The 17,696-nt window shown below is 42.5% G+C and overlaps 2 protein-coding genes across 3 annotated transcripts in view; both read left to right on the top strand.

Annotated features, from left to right (window-relative positions):
• The window catches only part of il12rb2l (interleukin 12 receptor, beta 2a, like), a 14,438-nt gene extending 12,862 nt beyond the window's left edge, over nt 1–1,576 (top strand). Inside the window, exon 16 of the mRNA XM_005734542.1 lies at nt 473–1,576. Within this exon, the coding sequence (XP_005734599.1) occupies nt 473–736 (264 nt within the window). The 3' untranslated portion in view covers nt 737–1,576. The remainder of the gene's footprint in view (nt 1–472) is intronic.
• A 995-nt stretch (nt 1,577–2,571) lies between these two features.
• LOC102205069 (transportin-2) lies at nt 2,572–15,876 on the top strand. Of its 2 annotated transcripts, none has more exons than XM_005734541.2 (25): nt 2,572–2,678; nt 4,150–4,249; nt 4,633–4,708; nt 5,721–5,870; nt 6,110–6,216; nt 6,730–6,863; nt 7,200–7,281; nt 7,374–7,496; nt 7,768–7,886; nt 7,995–8,055; nt 8,141–8,312; nt 8,603–8,755; nt 10,096–10,321; nt 10,511–10,682; nt 10,828–10,914; nt 11,062–11,169; nt 11,266–11,424; nt 11,556–11,643; nt 11,863–11,961; nt 12,670–12,765; nt 12,869–12,944; nt 13,169–13,268; nt 13,355–13,429; nt 14,427–14,576; nt 14,802–15,876. In XM_005734541.2, exons 2-24 carry the CDS (start codon nt 4,151–4,153, stop codon nt 14,532–14,534), a joined length of 2,670 nt encoding a protein of 889 aa, XP_005734598.1. In that variant the 5' UTR covers nt 2,572–2,678; nt 4,150; the 3' UTR covers nt 14,535–14,576; nt 14,802–15,876. The 2 variants fall into 2 exon arrangements, with proteins under 2 accessions (XP_005734598.1, XP_013766729.1); XM_013911275.1 differs by having other exon boundaries at nt 2,572–2,749.
• Nucleotides 15,877–17,696: the final 1,820 nt, after the last annotated feature.

The following is a 17,696-nucleotide window of genomic DNA, read 5'->3' as shown; positions in this document are numbered from 1 at the left end:
GTACTCTGTCTCATCAAGCAGCTGTGATACAGCTTCAAGTCCTGGATTAAACCAGGAAATTCTCTCTGCTGCTTCCTTCTCGTGAGAATTGGGTGGACCCAGGATCTCAGTTTCTTACTTTTCTAGTTTAGAAACATCCTGACCAGCTCATCATCGCTTGATGTCAACTTCATTTTTTTCACTGTGTGCTTTTTGAGGGCAGATTTTCTCCCAAAATGCATCACTTTTGGTGTTTGTATACATTAGATGACAAGTTCAGATCACAAAAATTCAGAATTTTGTGTGCTTGGTTTGTAATGGCCTGTAGTCTAACTCTGTCATGATTTGCAGCTTTTGCATTAGTATATGACCATATCATGTTTAGTTTTGGTTTTTTATTCCACTATGATGTCATAATTCTGCCAGTCTTATATACACTTTGCAACTAAAGGCTCCCTTATTTATTCAAATCCTTTTTTCTCTCTCTCTGTAGTTTAATGAGTCCTTGGACTTTATCTGCATTCCCGTCAGTGAGACACAGCCCAAGAACTCTGAGGGATTAACAGGGCCAGTGGCGGGAGATGAGTCCTCAGAGATGGAGAGCCCAGATGATCAGAGGGAGGGTGGAAGAGAGGTGTACAACAAAATGGATGATCCCTATGAGGAGACAGGGGATTTCTGTAGCTCATCAGAGGAAGAACAGTTTACATCCGGCTATGAGAAACACTTCATGCCCTCTCCTTTGGAAGTACTCTAACATCGGCTATATCGCCACACCTCATCTGGCACATTGTTTGTTTGTTTGTTTAATATACGATTGTTTAAGATGGGAAACCTCTGGATAGCCCTTTTCTTGAGATGCCTGCAGAGCATTTGGGTCACTGGAAAGATTTGTCTGCTGAAGCTGATTTTATGTCTCTCTCTGTCACAGTTTTCAGCTTTTGCATTAGTTTGTTCCATCTAATCATATCATGTTTATTGTTTATTTTTTGGCTACTTTTTCTATTTCAGTTAAAGTCGACTCGCTCTGCATCCCACATTTTGCCCAGCATTGAGCCTGACTATGACAACACCAACAGCAGTATTTTTAAGAGTCGAAACATTTGCAGGATGTGCAGTAGTTTACAATTTATTTCGAATCTGCATATTAACCCTAATCAAAGTGCACAGAGTGACAAATTATACTGACACCACCTGCTAAAACACTTTATGGTATTATAAAGTATCTCAGGAAACTCAATAAAAATAAAAGTTATCTGTACAATTATAAAACTGTGCTTTAAACAGATGTTTGTTTGTTTTTTCACATAAAGCGTCTTTAGGTAACACTGAATCTAATTTTATCATATCCATGACCTGTATGAAGTCACTGGAAAAAGAGTCTGAATTTGTTGCTATTTACTCACACATATGTTCTGTAAATGCCATCCATCCACTCTATTCCAATCCAATCTGGGTTGTGGGGTAAATGACAATCCTTTGAATTTGATTTTTAAATGATTTTGAGTGTGTTGGAAATATTAACATCTTTCTTAGTTTTTTACATTGTTGTACAATATACTTTATATTTTGATAAATAAAATGTCTGTCAAATACATGTACAGCCATCACATTTGATTTAAATTACTAATATTGACTGTTTAAGCAACACCATGCTGGAGGAATATGGTGTAACACACAATTTAGGTGTAATGATTAGAGATTACACTTAATAACAAAACCCAAAAGGCCATAATTGTAACACATGGTTAAGTTGGTTGTGATAGATAGATAGATAGATAGATAGATAGATAGATAGATAGATAGATAGATAGATAGATAGATAGATAGATAGATAGATAGATAGATAGATAGATAGATTGATTGATTGATTTAAGTTTTGAGTTTTAAGATCAGAGTTGGGTGGAGAGGAGTGTCAGGGATGCTTTATGACAGAAGGATAGCAGCGAAAGAGAAGGTTTACAAGATGGTAGTAACCTGCTATCATGTATTGTTTGGAGATGGTAGCAACAACAAAATAAGTGAAGATGGACAAGATTAGAGGGACAGCACTGGAGACAAAGTTAGAGGCACAAGGCTAAGATTTTTTGGACATTTACAGAGGAAGGATAGTGTTGAAGATGGATCTGGCAAAGAAGGTGACCACAGAAAAGATCTGTGAATGTAGTGACGGAGGAAATGCAGAGGGTTGGTGTGACAGGGAGCTTGGAACACAGTGAGATAGTGGCAGATGTTCTGCTGTGCTGACGCCTAAAGGAAAGAAAAAAACGAACTTCTGTGCAGTTAACTACATTTATACTACATTTATTTCTACATTTAACTCCTAATTAATGCACAATCCATCTTTTAGGTCGTCTTTAATTCCATTTTTAGTTAAAAAAAAACAACTTGCGTGCATACAACGTTTATTTAAAACAAAATGCTTATTTTTTGTTGGCGGTAGTATTTAATTATAGTATTATATATTGTTATTGTATTTGTATAATAATGTATTTTTTTTTATTTATGTTTAACCAAATATGGATAGTAAAACTAGTTGCCTTTCAGTCTACGACAAATCTCGCGTAGTCAGTCAAATGTGTGACGGAAGCCGCCAAGGGTCAATTTCAATCGGCGTGCTCATTTGAACAAGAGGAACCGCTACGAAGAAGAAGAGAAGAGCGGCCCAGTACTGATTATTCAACTTTCAAGTTAATATTGTACGTACACTCCTAATAGGGTTGCACTTTAACAACGAATTCTTAATACCTCGATCACTCCTACTCATCGGGTAAGGCGTTTTACAAAATCAAAGCAAGTTTCAGTTAAATAGCATTAGCCTTGCTAGCAGTATTAGCATTAGCAGAGTGAGTCGAACTCCGATGCCTGACGATTTAGCGGCTAGCGCCTACTTACAAAGCGTGTTCACCTACTTATTACCCAATACTGATTGACATCCGTATGTTTAACCGCTATGTTTAAAACGACCGCATGGCTGTTATTGTTCTGCAAAATAATTGCTCAGCTCGGCCCTTTCTTTGGATAGCTAACGGCAGAATTTTCTTGTTTTCATGCCGACCACATTGTGAGCCTCCAGCCGGGAACTGCCCTGTCGACCAGGCCCTAGCAAGAAGGGCAGGTTGGGTATTAGTGGGGTCAGCTGTCCATAGCGCAAACAATCTACAAGCTAATCGATAATGGATTTTATAATTGGAGAAAACTAGCCAGTAAAGCTAAATGTTGTAAAGGTAAACCACATGATTATGAGCCTGGAGCCGGACATGGCGATCGTTGCTTCGTTGCTAACTCATTTCCTGAGAACTTTTTTTCCCCTCTTCACTCTGACCAGCCACAGCTGAGTGAGTGTGACCCTCTACCTCCCAAAACGGGCTAACCGCGCGGCTCGGGCCCACGTGTTACGGCATTGCGTTGAAATTCGAGCGAAAAAAATATATATCGAAGCGCAACGCGGTTCCGCAACTCAGACCGGAGGACCGGGTGGGGTGGGGGTGGGGATGGGGGTAGGATTAACTTGGAGCAGTTAAGCCGGGTCACAGAGATTTTAGCTGGTCTTGTTGTCTGATGTCCTCGTTTTTGTGCCGCATGCTGCAATTAGGGTTTTAGGTGTTTGACGGGGGGTGACCAGTCCCGGTGCCGCCGGGTCGTTTCACCCTTTAACCCACTATGAAGGCGGCCAGAGAGCTCCCAACCGACACCTGCGCAGTTTTGTTTTAGAACTGATCTTTTCTCCTTCAGCTGTTTCGTGCATGCATGCATTAAGTAACTACAGTAAACCCTCACTGGGTTCCAATAACTTTGCATGTCATTAAGCAGAGGTATCTTGTTTTAAGTAGTGATTGATTGGATAAAAGCCCAGCAGAAGACCATCTGATGAAATGTACAACGTGATTGGCATCCTGTGGTAGTTTCAGGTCCATTGCATTACTCCTGTGTGAAGATTTGTTCTTCTATGTACAGGCATCCTTCTTTTTTGCCTATATCAACTATATACGTGCATGTCGACTGGAAATGATGCATTAAAAAACATCTGACCTGTTGCTGATGGTGTTTGTATTCATACTGTCTGATCCAGAGACCTCACCTGCTTACGTGTTTCTTAATATTTTCCTTTGAATTTAAAGAGAAATGTGGATTAATTTGTGTGTGTGTATGTGTGTGTGTGTGTGTCAGGATGGAGTGGCAGCCAGATGAGCAGGGACTTCAGCAGGTCCTACAGCTGCTCAAAGACTCCCAGTCACCTAACACAGTCACACAGAGAGCTGTCCAACAAGTATCCTACTTCAGTCTGTTCTGAGTGTGCATAATAAAACTGGTTAATGGTATTTAATTAAATTTTGATCCTTTATTGCTTTTAATGTAGTATAACAATGAAAGTGTTTGAGGATTTTGTAGGAGCTGCGAGAGCAAAGGCGAGGTAGCAACTGTGACATGACACCTCAGTCATCTTTAAGGACTAAGTGCATCTATACTGTCTACTTTTCTTCACTTACAGTATATTTTTGACCAAAAATACATGATGGAAGAAATGTCACATCACATCTGTGCGATTAACATAAATGAGTAATCTATAAGAAGCCCTTTCAGTCTGAGCTTTGTTTGGCTCAGACTGAAAGGGTGATTTGAAAGTGAAATGATCCTTAACTGCCACTTCAGAAACTCGAACAACTCAACCAGTTCCCTGACTTTAACAACTATCTCATCTTTGTCCTTACACGACTCAAAACTGAAGGTGAGTAGTCTGGCACGTGCGTCTTATGTCCCTCAGATCATTGATCCATTATGGTGAGAATTTAGTGCTTCCTGTTGCACGTAATAGCTGGATGCACTGAATGTTACTTATTGTGTTGGAGCCTCATTCCCAGCAGAGGCCTTGCATACATGTTTATACAGTGTGAGGGGGCAAAAAAATGAATTGTGCCACTTGTACTCTTCTCACAGACTGACAGCAGTGACGCATCAATTGCTTAATCAACGTAGCACTTAAACATATACCAATAAATGTAACAGGACAAGTATATTGAACCGTGCTGTCACCGTTGCTTTGGATACAACATGTCTTAGTTTAGGGATATAGATTTGTTATATTTGGTAAAAAATTTAGGAATTTGTTCATGCCTCTACCAGAGCAGCCCTGAACTCTTCAAGGTTCAAATGAATCCTTATCGATTTTACATCTGGCTTTGCAGCAGCTCTGCATTCATCCCTTTCCCTTCAGAGTAAGTCTGCTCTCTTTGAGCGGACTTTCTTCTGATTGGCTGTCCCTCACAATCAGAAGGTCTGAATAATAATAATAATAATAGGTGAGTGGTGCTTCTGTGTTCAGAGTGTGTATAAATAATATTGTTCCTGGCATGAGCGAGTGCCAAGAGTAGGAAAAACCTCTGAGATCTGAGTGCTTAGAGCAGCCTGAAGCCTGTCTTTTGGCCCACAGGGAATACCTTTCGATTGGCTGATCTAATGATTTGAAACTTGGAGCTAGTTTGAATATGAATATCCACCTTTGCAAGAGTTTATATATGAAATAGACTGAGAAAAACTGTTGCGTTCACTTTGACTAAGAGTGATTGCTCTGAATTCCACAATGAAGGGCACACAGATTTTAAAGTAAGATGAAGAGTTGGATTACACGTCCTCAGGATTGAGTAGTGGAAAACGTTGTGCACTTTGATGTAGTGATCAGACTCCAAATTCACGCTGATGGCTTGGCATCTTGGTCTCTAACTGCCCTCTCTTCTTCTCAGATGAGCCGACTCGCTCTCTGAGTGGTCTGATACTGAAGAACAATGTCAAAGCCCACTACCAGAACTTCCCATCAGCCGTTGCTGACTTCATCAAGCAGGAATGCCTCAACAACATCGGCGATCCCTCGCCGCTCATCCGTGCCACCATTGGTGAGTTTATTGGTTGTGTTGGTTTTATAACTTTATATACCATCTATTTACACACAGAGTAACCAGTTTAATCCCTGTGTGTCCTTATGTTATTCTCTGGAAATGATGCATAAAATCCATCTGAGTGTCTGTGAAGGTGTTTGTATTCATACTGTCTGATCCAGAGCTTCTGCATAGGCCAAAGGTTGCGGTCTTTGTCAGTGGTGAACAACTGACCTGAACTGCGTTTTCTCCTGTAGGCATCCTGATCACAACTATTGCCTCCAAAGGAGAGCTGCAAACATGGCCCGAGCTGCTGCCTCAGCTCTGCAACTTGCTCAACTCAGAGGACTACAACACGTGCGAGGTCTGCACTTCCTGTTTGGCATTTGACTCATTTAGATAGTTGCTCTGGTTTAAGTATCTGACAATTGAATGAGGCGCGTATCCTTGAAGTAGACATAAGTTTGAATTCATCCCACACAGACAGCCACAACAAGGCTAACTGGAAAGTCATAGTTTGCAAATGATTCCTGAGAAGAACCAGATATAGCTCTGCATGGACTTTGAAATGGAGCAGTAGATGTCGTGATAGTAGTAGTAATAATAATAAAACAGATGAAAATCAGGCAGGATTAGTTGTAATATCTGTGTTGGAGCAGCTAATATCTCCAGTCGTTCCTTTTATGATGACGATTTCATAGTCGCACATGTGCTTGACATGAAAAAGATGTTCTCAGCTGATAGGCAGAGTCTTTGCAGTGCATTCAGAACTTGTTTGCTCCGGTCTTGTTGTCTGATGCGGTCTTCGTTCTCTCCTCTGTGTCCCTGTACGTTTGCGTTTGATTTGACAGCTTCTCTGTGTATGTCCGTGTCTCAGGGCTCATTTGGCGCACTGCAGAAGATCTGCGAGGATTCATCGGAGCTGCTGGACAGCGACGCTCTGAACAGACCCCTCAACATAATGATACCCAAATTCCTTCAGTTCTTCAAGCACTGCAGCCCCAAGATTAGGTACAAGAAAGAGAGAATCTGGGTGTGATTTATGCTAACATTTGCCTGACTGTATATGGTTAGTTTTCTTCCTCATTACAATATTTATACTACGGTAGGAACCATTGTGAGCATGTAAGCGAGTTTTAATGTGCTTATCTGATCAGATCTTTTCATAACTCCTTTATTTATTAGCAGATTTATTGTTTTACGTTATGTAGACCTATAGCCTTCCGGTGTTTTCTGTTTAAATGAAAGGCACATGTAAGTTATACAAGGTTCTTATCTGAGGCATTTTCATTTGAACCAGTTTCTTCATCACTACAATGTCTGATCATTGCTGTTGTTGCTCTGCAGATCCCATGCCATAGCCTGCGTGAACCAGTTCATCATCGGCCGAGCCCAAGCCCTGATGGACAACATTGACACTTTCATAGAGGTGGGCTTGTGTGTGCTTCGGTATCAGGCTGCTGTGTTAGTTTTGTGCCTACTTCACACTCATTTCTTTTTGCTCCTCTTCTCCTTTGTTAGAGCCTGTTTGCGCTGGCAGCAGATGAGGACTCTGAGGTCAGGAAGAATGTATGCCGAGCCCTGGTCATGCTACTGGAGGTCCGCATCGACCGCCTCATCCCCCACATGCACAGCATCATCCAGGTGAGTGTTAGGACAACCAGATAACCAGCTGTGGAGCACACAGTGGAAGTAAAAGGACACGTACGCCACATTTTCGTGTAAATACGTGGAACTTGGAGCCCATCTGGATGTGATGAGAAACCCAGCTCATTGAAGCACGATGATACCTCAAGTTCCTAATGTTTCTGATCCAGATTTCTCTCAAGTTTCTTCTTAGGCTGGTTTTTGTTTTTTTTCCTCCCTTCCCACTCACCTGATCACACATTCCCATTCTCAAACATCTGCTTTTCAGTACATGCTGCAGCGAACCCAGGACCCTGACGAGAACGTGGCTCTGGAGGCCTGCGAGTTTTGGCTGACTCTAGCAGAGCAACCCATCTGTAAAGAGGTGCTCTCCGGACACCTAGTGCAGTGAGTAGCTTGTTAAATATTGTTAGTATGTGTCTATTATTAGTGTGAATTTCCATCTGTGTTTTTTTGATCAAGGATATTCTCTTTTGTCTCACTTGTTTAATATAGACTGATCCCTATCTTGGTAAATGGGATGAAGTATTCTGAGATAGACATCATACTACTGAAGGTGAGTGCTATCGTAGGTATTTGAATGCTTGGGATACCCAGCTGTACTTCTTTGCCATCAATCGGCTTTTTGACCGTTCCCCCAGGGTGACGTGGAGGAGGACGAGGCGGTACCAGACAGCGAGCAGGACATCAAACCCCGTTTCCACAAGTCGCGCACGGTCACTTTGCAGCATGAAGGAGGCGAGGGGGAGGAGGGGGAGGACATCGAGGAAGACGACGACGACGATGACGACACGCTGTCTGACTGGAATCTGCGTAAGTGGTGGAGAAACACATTATTTGCCAGAATGTGAGTGTAGTGACTTGACCGGTTGTACTTTGGTTTCCATTTATGTTGTATATCAGGTATTAATATGCCAACTGGCCCCTTCCCAAATGTAGCACAGATCTATTACCTTTTAAGCTGTGAGTGGACATGTGGATGTCATTCAGGAAGTACATGCAGTGAGTTTTTAGAAAAGTTAAACCTGCTGTAGTTTCAGGTGATATAAGAGAAACGGCAGGTTAGGTGTCGGGTTGTAACCAAACTTTTCTTTCTCATGTAGGGAAATGTTCTGCAGCAGCACTGGACGTGCTGGCCAACGTGTTCCGTGACGAGTTGCTACCCCACCTCCTGCCTCTCCTGAAAGGCCTGCTCTTTCACCTTGACTGGGTGATCAAGGAGTCTGGTATCCTGGTGTTGGGGGCCATAGCTGAGGGTAAGATGAAAGGACACGCATTTTTCATGCAATCTACAGATTTTCTGGTTAGTGGTCAGAGCTGCAAAAACCCGAGCTACACCTTCCTGAAATGTTTCCAGTTATGCATAGATGGTTATCTGTCCCTAGTTGAGATCTAGTAATGAGGTTTAACCTTATTATATGCAGTGTGCAAAAAGCCTGTCTGCATGTTCATGCAGACATTCACTTGGTGTTCTGAAGGACACATTATAGATTTCTAATGTCATGCCTCATTAGCACAGGGTTGGTATCACCAGGACACCTGATTTGATTAAGAAATCACCCCCACAGTGCCGTCTATGCTTTATTCAAAGTTACTGGCATTATCTGCGGATGTGGTGAATCCTGATTGGAAAAGTAATTTGTGTCAAACTGTTCTTTCTGAAATTGCTAAAGCAGTCTTCATATTTCTCAATTGGGAAAGAGGCAGAAACGTAGAGAGGGGACTTCTCGAATCTTTTGGATGCAGAACTGGGATTTGGTACTTTCCCATTTCAACTGATACCTAGAATTCCCTCAACGGTGCCTAATTAGGTCGCCAACCTTATGCAGAACCACATCTGTCAAAAGTAATCTGTATAAAGTGATGTCTGTGTTGGAATGTCTGACTTATAATAACCAATCATGTTTTGTCGGGCTTTGCATGCAGGTAAATGGTCTGTTTCATGAGCAAAAGAGGGAATGCAAATGCAATCTTACAAACTGTTCAGCCTAATTTTTTTAACTTTGCATGAATAAAGAGTGATTTGCAGATGGATTAATGACTGCCCAGATTGGCAAGAGAGTCAGAATGAACCTGTCACAGAAAGAAGTGTTTAGTTTCACAGAGTTTGTAGGAATGAGCTCCTCAAGCGTTCTTTATTGCAGCAAGGTTGAATAAGTATGAGTTAAGCTCTGATCCTCAGTAGTGTGGAGCGCAGTGGGCGCGATGGATTAAGCAAGCATCAGTTAAGCTTGCGATTGAGGTTTCTGTTTACAACAAGTGACGTAGTAGATTTGTACTAAAACAGAACTGAGTTGCTTCTGTTTCATGTATGCAGTGAGATCTGAAGTCTGAGTGTTGGTTAAGAGGCATAAAGCAGAGAAACCTACATTTGTATCGTCTCCTCTGAAGCAAATAAGCTGTGCAGTCTTCTCGTGATATAACGCCTAAATTGATGCACATCGCAAGTACACATTGGTGTGAGACAGAATTTCACAGGGAAGAGCTGCATTATGCCACATACTGCTGGCGAATGATTATTAGGATCAGTAGATTTGCTCTGCTGACTGCAGAAGGTCTGGTGTCGTTCTCACTCGTGCTTTCACTCTGTGCTTAGGCTGCATGCAGGGCATGGTGCCCTACCTGCCGGAGCTCATCCCTCACCTCATCCAGTGTCTGTGTGACAAAAAGGCCCTGGTCCGCTCCATTGCCTGCTGGACCTTGAGTCGCTATGCACACTGGGTGGTTTCCCAGCCCCCCGACTCATATCTCAAACCGCTCATGACGGAGCTCCTGAAACGCATCCTGGACAGCAACAAGAAGGTGCAGGAAGCCGCCTGCAGGTGAGCCACGCTGCAATCGTTGTTCCCTTCTAACGTGGACGTGATGAAAATCCCAGCTCATTGACTTACAATGATACACTTTGTTCCCATATTGTACTCTGATCCACATCCTGCTTGTGGTATTCCTGGACCACAAGACTGTGTGTGTAGATTCAGCATTGACCTTCATCATCTTGTTTTTTTTCTCAGTGCATTTGCGACCTTGGAGGAAGAGGCATGCACAGAGCTGGTGCCATATCTGAGTTACATTCTGGACACTCTGGTCTTTGCTTTCGGGAAGTACCAGCACAAGAATCTGCTCATCCTGTATGATGCCATAGGAACTCTGGCAGATTCAGTGGGTCACCATCTCAATCAGCCTGTGAGTTTGAGATTTGGATCTTGTATATTTGTCTTGAATTTACTCAAGTCGATCGGGTTGCTTAGCTTTGGGAGGAGACTAATAACAGGGAATCATTGATTTGTTGCAGAAAGCCTGAGCTGTTACCACTGTGTTGCTTTTTCAGGAGTACATTCAGAAGCTGATGCCCCCTCTTATTGCAAAGTGGAACGAGCTGAAGGACGAAGACAAGGATCTCTTCCCTCTGCTGGAGGTGAGTAAATTTAGCGCTGCTTAGAAACAGGGTTTATCCTGTTTTCTGTTTGACATGTCCAAGTATGTCGAAGAAAAAATGCTTTACGTCATTTAGAGGAAGGAGAAGAAAACCCAAACAAAACTGTGCTGTCCGGATGTCTTTCAGTGTCTGTCGTCAGTAGCCACCGCCCTGCAAAGTGGGTTTCTGCCCTACTGCGAGCCCGTCTATCAGCGCTGTGTCACATTAGTCCAGAAGACACTTGCTCAGGCTATGGTGAGAGAGCAAGCATGAATAGAATAAATGTGGTGGAGTCTGTTTAAATCTTGAACTGGTGCTTAAAAATTCACATTTTTCTTTCTGTCTACATAGATGTACAACCAGCATCCAGACCAGTATGAAGCTCCTGACAAGGATTTCATGATTGTGGCCTTGGATCTGCTGAGCGGCCTGGCTGAAGGTCTGGGAGGACACGTGGAACAGCTTGTGGCTCGCTCTAACATCATGACCCTGCTTTTCCAGTGCATGCAGGTGTGATGGAAGTTCTCTTTATTTTTCTACATGCAAAAACTAGTTTTTCTGTTTTGGTTTTTTTGGGTTTTTTCTCCCCCTGAGTTTTCTGTGATCCCTGTGTAACACCAAGTTATGTGGTTCTGCTGCAGGATACCATGCCCGAGGTGAGGCAGAGCTCCTTTGCTCTCCTGGGCGATCTAACAAAGGCATGCTTCCTCCACGTGAAGCCCTGTATTGGTGAGCGTGCGTTATCAGAGCAACTTTGTCACATTTTGACTGATTTACTAGCTGCCCTCTCATTTTATTACCAGGGAACACCCAGATTTAGTGATTGTTGTAGCCACTCATGAGCTCATGTCTTTAATGATGAGCTGTAAAAAATAGGAGGCTGAAATGAATATCCAGCTGTGTGTTTGTGAATCATTGTTGTAACTAGTGTCCATTTCTCTTCTCCAGCTGAGTTCATGCCCATCCTTGGGCTCAACCTGAACCCAGAGTTTATCTCCGTGTGTAACAACGCCACCTGGGCCATAGGGGAGATCTCCATGCAAATGGGTAAGTAACAGATCTTACTGTGGATGGTTTTCCTGTCGTCCCCCACCCCCCAGTATCTGGATATGATGAAACACCCAGCTCATTGACACAAAGTGATACATTTTGTTCCCATAATGTTTTCTGATCCAGATCATTCACAGTACATGTTGCATGCAGGCCTGTGCAGTCTGAGCTCGTACGTTCAGGAATTGTAAACTCTGCCTCAGTGTGGGCGACATATTTTGGCTGAGACAAACTTGAATCAAAGACGTGTTCAGAACCTGATTCTCAAAATGGATTTTTACTATTCACAAATCTTATTTAATAGTTTAGTAAGAAACTAGTTTTTCTATTGAATTTAATAAGAGACGACACCAAGGCTTGTTTAGGTTTTAAGGGCTTGGTAACTGCAAATGGTTTTATTGCTGATAAGTGTTCAGACACTCCCTTTTCTTTCTTTCTTTTTTTTTTTTTTAAGGACCTGAAAGCTCTTCTCAGTAACTTATGACCAATGAAGCCCTGAAGAAAGTTAAATCAGTGTTGGGTATTTTTGATATTTCAGCTTTAGGTTTTTCACGTGTTCCTTTTTATTCGATTGAAGCAGGTCCGATTCTGTCTTGTGCCTGATTGGCAATGAATTCCTGGCTTTAACACACTTAGAGACGTTACCATGTTGTATCCACACTGCAGGATGCTCACTGCCTCCTTCTCTTCTTTGTGTCTCTCCAGGTGCAGAAATGCAGCCGTATGGGGGTATGGTGCTGCCACACCTGGTGGAGATCATCAATAGACCCAACACTCCCAAGACTCTGTTGGAAAACACAGGTAAACAATCAGCTACAGAATGATGATAAGTGGATAAGTGTGTCTCTTAAATTTGATTCTGATATTGAAGACTTAGCGGCTTCTTTTATGTCTCTCTATGCAGCCATTACGATCGGCAGGCTGGGTTTCGTGTGTCCTCAGGAAGTGGCGCCACAGCTGCAGCATTTCATTAGGCCATGGTGAGTCCCAGTATGGATATTACCATATATGATTGATTTTTTTTTTTCACGTTCTACTTTCACAGCATGAGTAAAAACTCTTTAACTTGTTAGTTTAAAAAGATGAAAAACTAAAAATAGTTGAAAATAGTTGAAAAATTGCTCAAAGTGGAGCTGCTGTAAAACAAACAAAAAAAACCCAAGTTGAACTCATTCTTCTGTCGCCACATTGCTCCTGTTCACAGGTGCACGTCGTTGAGGAATATAAGAGATAATGAGGAGAAGGACTCTGCTTTCCGGGGAATCTGTGTGATGATCGGCGTGAACCCTGCAGGAGTGGTGCAGGTAAGGTGATATTGCTTTAAAGGGGTTAGAGAAGTAGGGGAGGTCTACTTTGGCAAGTGCTGAGTTAACAAGTCTTCTGTGTTCAGGACTTTATTTTCTTCTGTGATGCTGTGGCCTCATGGGTGAACCCGAAGGACGACCTGAGGGACATGTTTTATAAGGTAAATACTTCATCAAAAATCATATTTCTGTGACAGTCTGCAGGATGGACCAGCGTTTGTGATTAAAACGTTCCCTCTTGTGTAGTTTTGGGTCACCGACCTATGATGATCATTAATCAGACATCGGAAATCTGACGGCATGGTGCAGATGGCTTTGAAGTCTGAGAAGTGTGGTACATCACTAAGTCAAGCTGATCAGTCAATAATGAGTACTATAATATAATAATAATCAATACTAATCAATTCTGGGTGCATTTAATACCCATGGTAGCCTTAGAAACCCCTCTTGCTAAAGCTTAAAACATTAGGCCTCTACTTTGAGCAATCCAGATCGTGGAGGGGTCTTTAAATTAGTTTTAGGTGCTCGGCCCAAGATGCAGCTGCAGTTGCAAGGTCATAGCTAGATGTACAAAAACTGTATATTGAAAATGGATGATGCCACTTTAAGGTTACACATTAATTTGTGGGTTGCCATTATGAAACTTTGCCTTTAATTTTGATTGTCGTCGTGTGGTTGTTATGCTGTCCGTGACTTTATTTGGACGGTAAGGAGGAGCTAAAGAGCTAGTGCTAACTAGCTGGTTTATTTGTGATATAAATGTCAAAGCTATTTTAGCTTAAAAAACTGAACAGCTATCTCTTTAGTGTCTTTACAGTCAGAACAAGTGTGTTGTGTATTGAATAACACATGAAGCCAGCAACTGAGACCATAAACTGATGTTGCAGTGAACAGACACCCCTCCATATATTATGGTGACTTTTAACATTTTCCAGTCTGTTTGAATATGTCAACAACACGTTATGATTTATCAAGTTATCTCGCTTCAGTTGCTGCAAACTGAGATTGTCAAGCACAGCAACCCAGTGAGAAAATCTACCATTAAGGTTGCCATAAGACAGTCTGCTATCAGCCTGCGAAAGACTTGGCCCACAAAGTCTGACCTTCAGATTTGAACGCCTGCTGCAGAATTTATCAAGTCTCATTTGTTTTTCCAAGATCCTGCATGGCTTCAAGGACCAGGTCGGAGAGGAGAACTGGCAGCAGTTCTCTGAGCAGTTCCCTCCTCTGTTGAAGGAGCGCCTGTCAGCCTGCTACGGCGTCTAACCCGGCCACCCCTTTGGTCCACGCAGGACACTGACCTGTTAGGTATGTTCACCAAATGATGTCACCCAAATGAAATACCCCTCAGCCCTCCTCTGGAAGTGATGAAACACCCAGCTCATTGATAAACAATGATACATTTTGTTCCCAAATCATTTTTTCTGATCCAGAATCGCACTTTAACCGCTTCATTATCAGCTCTGCATGCATCTGTTCACACGATGTGGTTTAAAAGTGTCTCCTCTGTTCTTGTGTTTGCTTGTCCCCCAGGTTAATGAAGGGGAGGGTAACAGGGGAACTCATTGCACTGCCCAGAACGTGGGGAGAAACTAGAGCTGGAGGGACGTGACTGGCCTTGACCCTCCACTCTGCGGATAGCCTCCATTTCCCCTCCCCCGTTGCCCTGTTTGTCTCTCTGAGGGAGGGTGGGAGGAGGGTGGTGGGTGTGGGGAGGGTAAACTGGGGATATACACATACCTCTCGGATAAAACGCCTCACTAAATCCAAAATGCTCAAAAGTGACTTTTCGCCAACAGCACCGCAGGGATTCTAGGTAGGTGAGGGCAAAACGGAGGCCAAGTTCGACCTCCCCCCCTCCTCGATATTTTTTTTTTTTCCTCTTTTTTATTTTTTATTTTTAAATTAGTCTGACATAGATGACGGCTGGGAGGGGAGGGGGGGTGGCAGATAGGTACACTTTTAAAAACAAAACAAAAAGGAATTATCTGAAACAGCATAGGGTGCCACAGTCCCAAATACCCCACACAGGTGTTTAAACAGGCTCGTGCCAGAGGCTAAATAATAAAAACAGGCGCTTTTACTATGTAACAATGTGCACACAGTTTGTTTTGCACCTTTCACTGCAAAAATCATCAAAGCATTTCGTGTGCATACACATGGGTCTTTTTCTTCTTTTCCTCTCTCCCTCCGTTTCACGTTTACTTCCTCTTCCCTTGGTTGCTGAAAATCTTCAGGCTTGTAGCTATTTTCCTTCCCTTGTCGGAGGCAAAGAGATGCAGTACATCTGTCCTCTTAAGGTTTTACCACCGCAGTACCAAAATATTGCATGGCATACGATCACCTCTTAAGTGATGCACGTTAGAGTAAATGGGTTTTGTTTTTGTATCGTTTTGTTTTTTTCCTTCTCCATTTATCGCGCTAGTCGTCGTCCGAACGGGGAGGCTTGCCATAACGTAAAGCCGTCACGTGTGTGGTTCTTTTGTCCTCCCTTTTCATGCATATTGTCTAATCAGTGTCCATGTAGTTAAAACGGAGGCAGCGCGCACATGTGCGAAGAGCAGATTATAGGCAGGTTTAATCAACCCGTGCGCATTTTTGTTTGGGGAAGAAACCAACACTGCAACAGGAGTTTAAATACTGTAGGCAAGCTGAGAATCATATTTGCTGCTTTCTTTTTTCTTTTTTTTCTTTTTAAATAGAGTATTTGCAAAACAGAGCTATAAGACATCACCAAGAATGAATTGGTTCTTACTGGTATAAATGCACTTTTTTTCTCTCTCTCTCTCTTTTGTAATAAATTTAGAATTTCTAATGTAAGGCATACAGTAATATACTGAACTTGAAACCTAGCGTTTTGTCTTGATAAGTGATTTTTAGGACTGTTAACGGCTTGCCGAGGTAAGCATAATGATAATGTTAAGCAATGATACGATGACTTGGTAAGACTTGAGGCCTCTTAACATAGTTTTATAATGTAGCTCCTTATAAAATGGACTGATTAGGATGTAAGTGGAGGGAGACATCTTAATTGTAGTGTTTTTCTTTTGCAGTCGTCAATCCATACCTGTGTCTGAGGATGTCGCCCCCCCCCTCGCCCCCTGTAGTTTTCATTACAGCTTCCTGTTAAGTGATGGCTGTTGGAGCCATCGAGGCTTCACCTTGTCATGAATGTTGCATGCTTTTTGACAGGTCTTGCTCCTTTCGTTTTTCTTGTTCTTCTAGTAGCTGGTCCCTTTTTAGGGACCCACCTTTATAAGTGCTTGTCAATGGCAATGCAACGCGCTGCTGGACTGATAAGGTACTTCTCCAGCTTATGATCAAACTAGTGATTGTCGTTGCCATATATTCACCCGTTGATACTGTGTAGGATATGCCTGGGATAAACAGACTGAGTCCTGATAGTACGTTCCCTCATCTTGGTTATCTTACTCTGCTTTATCTTCTCATCACTGTCCATGGTGTGGACGGTTGTAATGGAGCTGTATATGGCTGTTTGCCTGGTGTTTCCAGAAGTACTTTTTAGACATAATTTCACACCAGCTCTACTCAAAAAGTTATGTTTGGGAGTAAAGTTAGGCCACTTGCCTGGTGGTTAATAGCTGGACAGGGTGCACAAAAGCTTCAGAGATGATGATTAAGATCCTACCCACGCAGGGCAAGAGACCGGTCAGGGGTCTCCCTGGCAACTTCCGGTCGCTAGAGGAAAAATGTCTATTTCACGAGTGTTTTCTGGCGTTTGCCAGGTGGAAATTCGTCACAAAGGGGATTTATACAGCGTTCTAGTGATAACCTCGAAATTGCTTTGAATACTTCCAGGTGGCTTCTGTGTCTATAGTTTCTATTGAAGACTGCTCACTGCTGGTGAAACTGCCAAGTTCACCACTAACCAGAAACTGAAACTGTTCCCTTTAAAGTAAAAGTAAAAAAGGACAGAAGGGAAAAAACAGAAAAGAAATTGTTGCATCAGTAAGGCCCGGTTTTTACTTTGACAGCAAATGTTTTTAGTTTCTGGTTTGAAGGTTTTTCACATTTAGCCACCGGAGGTCGCCAATCAGTCTGAGGCCTGATGGACATCTCTAACACATGCTCCTGCCTGATCAAAGTTGGATTCACATCATCTTCTGTCTGTAGATTATGTATTTTAGAATAAACCCTTTAATTCTGGTAGTTTTGTTTATTGCTAATTAATGTGGCCACTTTAAGCCGCAGCACTCCACAGTGTGAATAACTGAGGGCATCCTGTGCAGCTTTAACTGGAAGGCAGCCATTGAGAGATGAGGTGGCCCCCTGCTGGTCACAGGCTGCACCAGCATGCTTGCAGCTCCTGTGCCACAAAGAATTAGTTAAAAGAAAATAAAAAGCTTTGCCACATCTCACCATGTTGTTGATACATAAATACAAGTTGTCCACAGGTTGGTTTTTTTT

The sequence above is a fragment of the Pundamilia nyererei genome, unplaced genomic scaffold (genome assembly GCF_000239375.1).
Source record: "Pundamilia nyererei isolate P.nyererei 1_Seehausen unplaced genomic scaffold, PunNye1.0 scaffold00059, whole genome shotgun sequence".
NCBI lineage: Eukaryota > Metazoa > Chordata > Actinopteri > Cichliformes > Cichlidae > Pundamilia > Pundamilia nyererei.
This window is presented reverse-complemented; position numbering and strand designations above follow the sequence as displayed.

Excerpts from the sequence above, each read along its gene's own strand:
- LOC102205069 (XM_005734541.2), top strand. The coding sequence starts at position 4,151 with ATGGAGTGGCAGCCAGATGAGCAGGGACTTCAGCAGGTCCTACAGCTG. Across the intron at positions 7,497-7,767 it reads ACATGCACAGCATCATCCAG|TACATGCTGCAGCGAACCCA; the intron begins GTGAGTGTTAGG and ends TCTGCTTTTCAG. Across the intron at positions 8,313-8,602 it reads GCTGTCTGACTGGAATCTGC|GGAAATGTTCTGCAGCAGCA; the intron begins GTAAGTGGTGGA and ends TTTCTCATGTAG.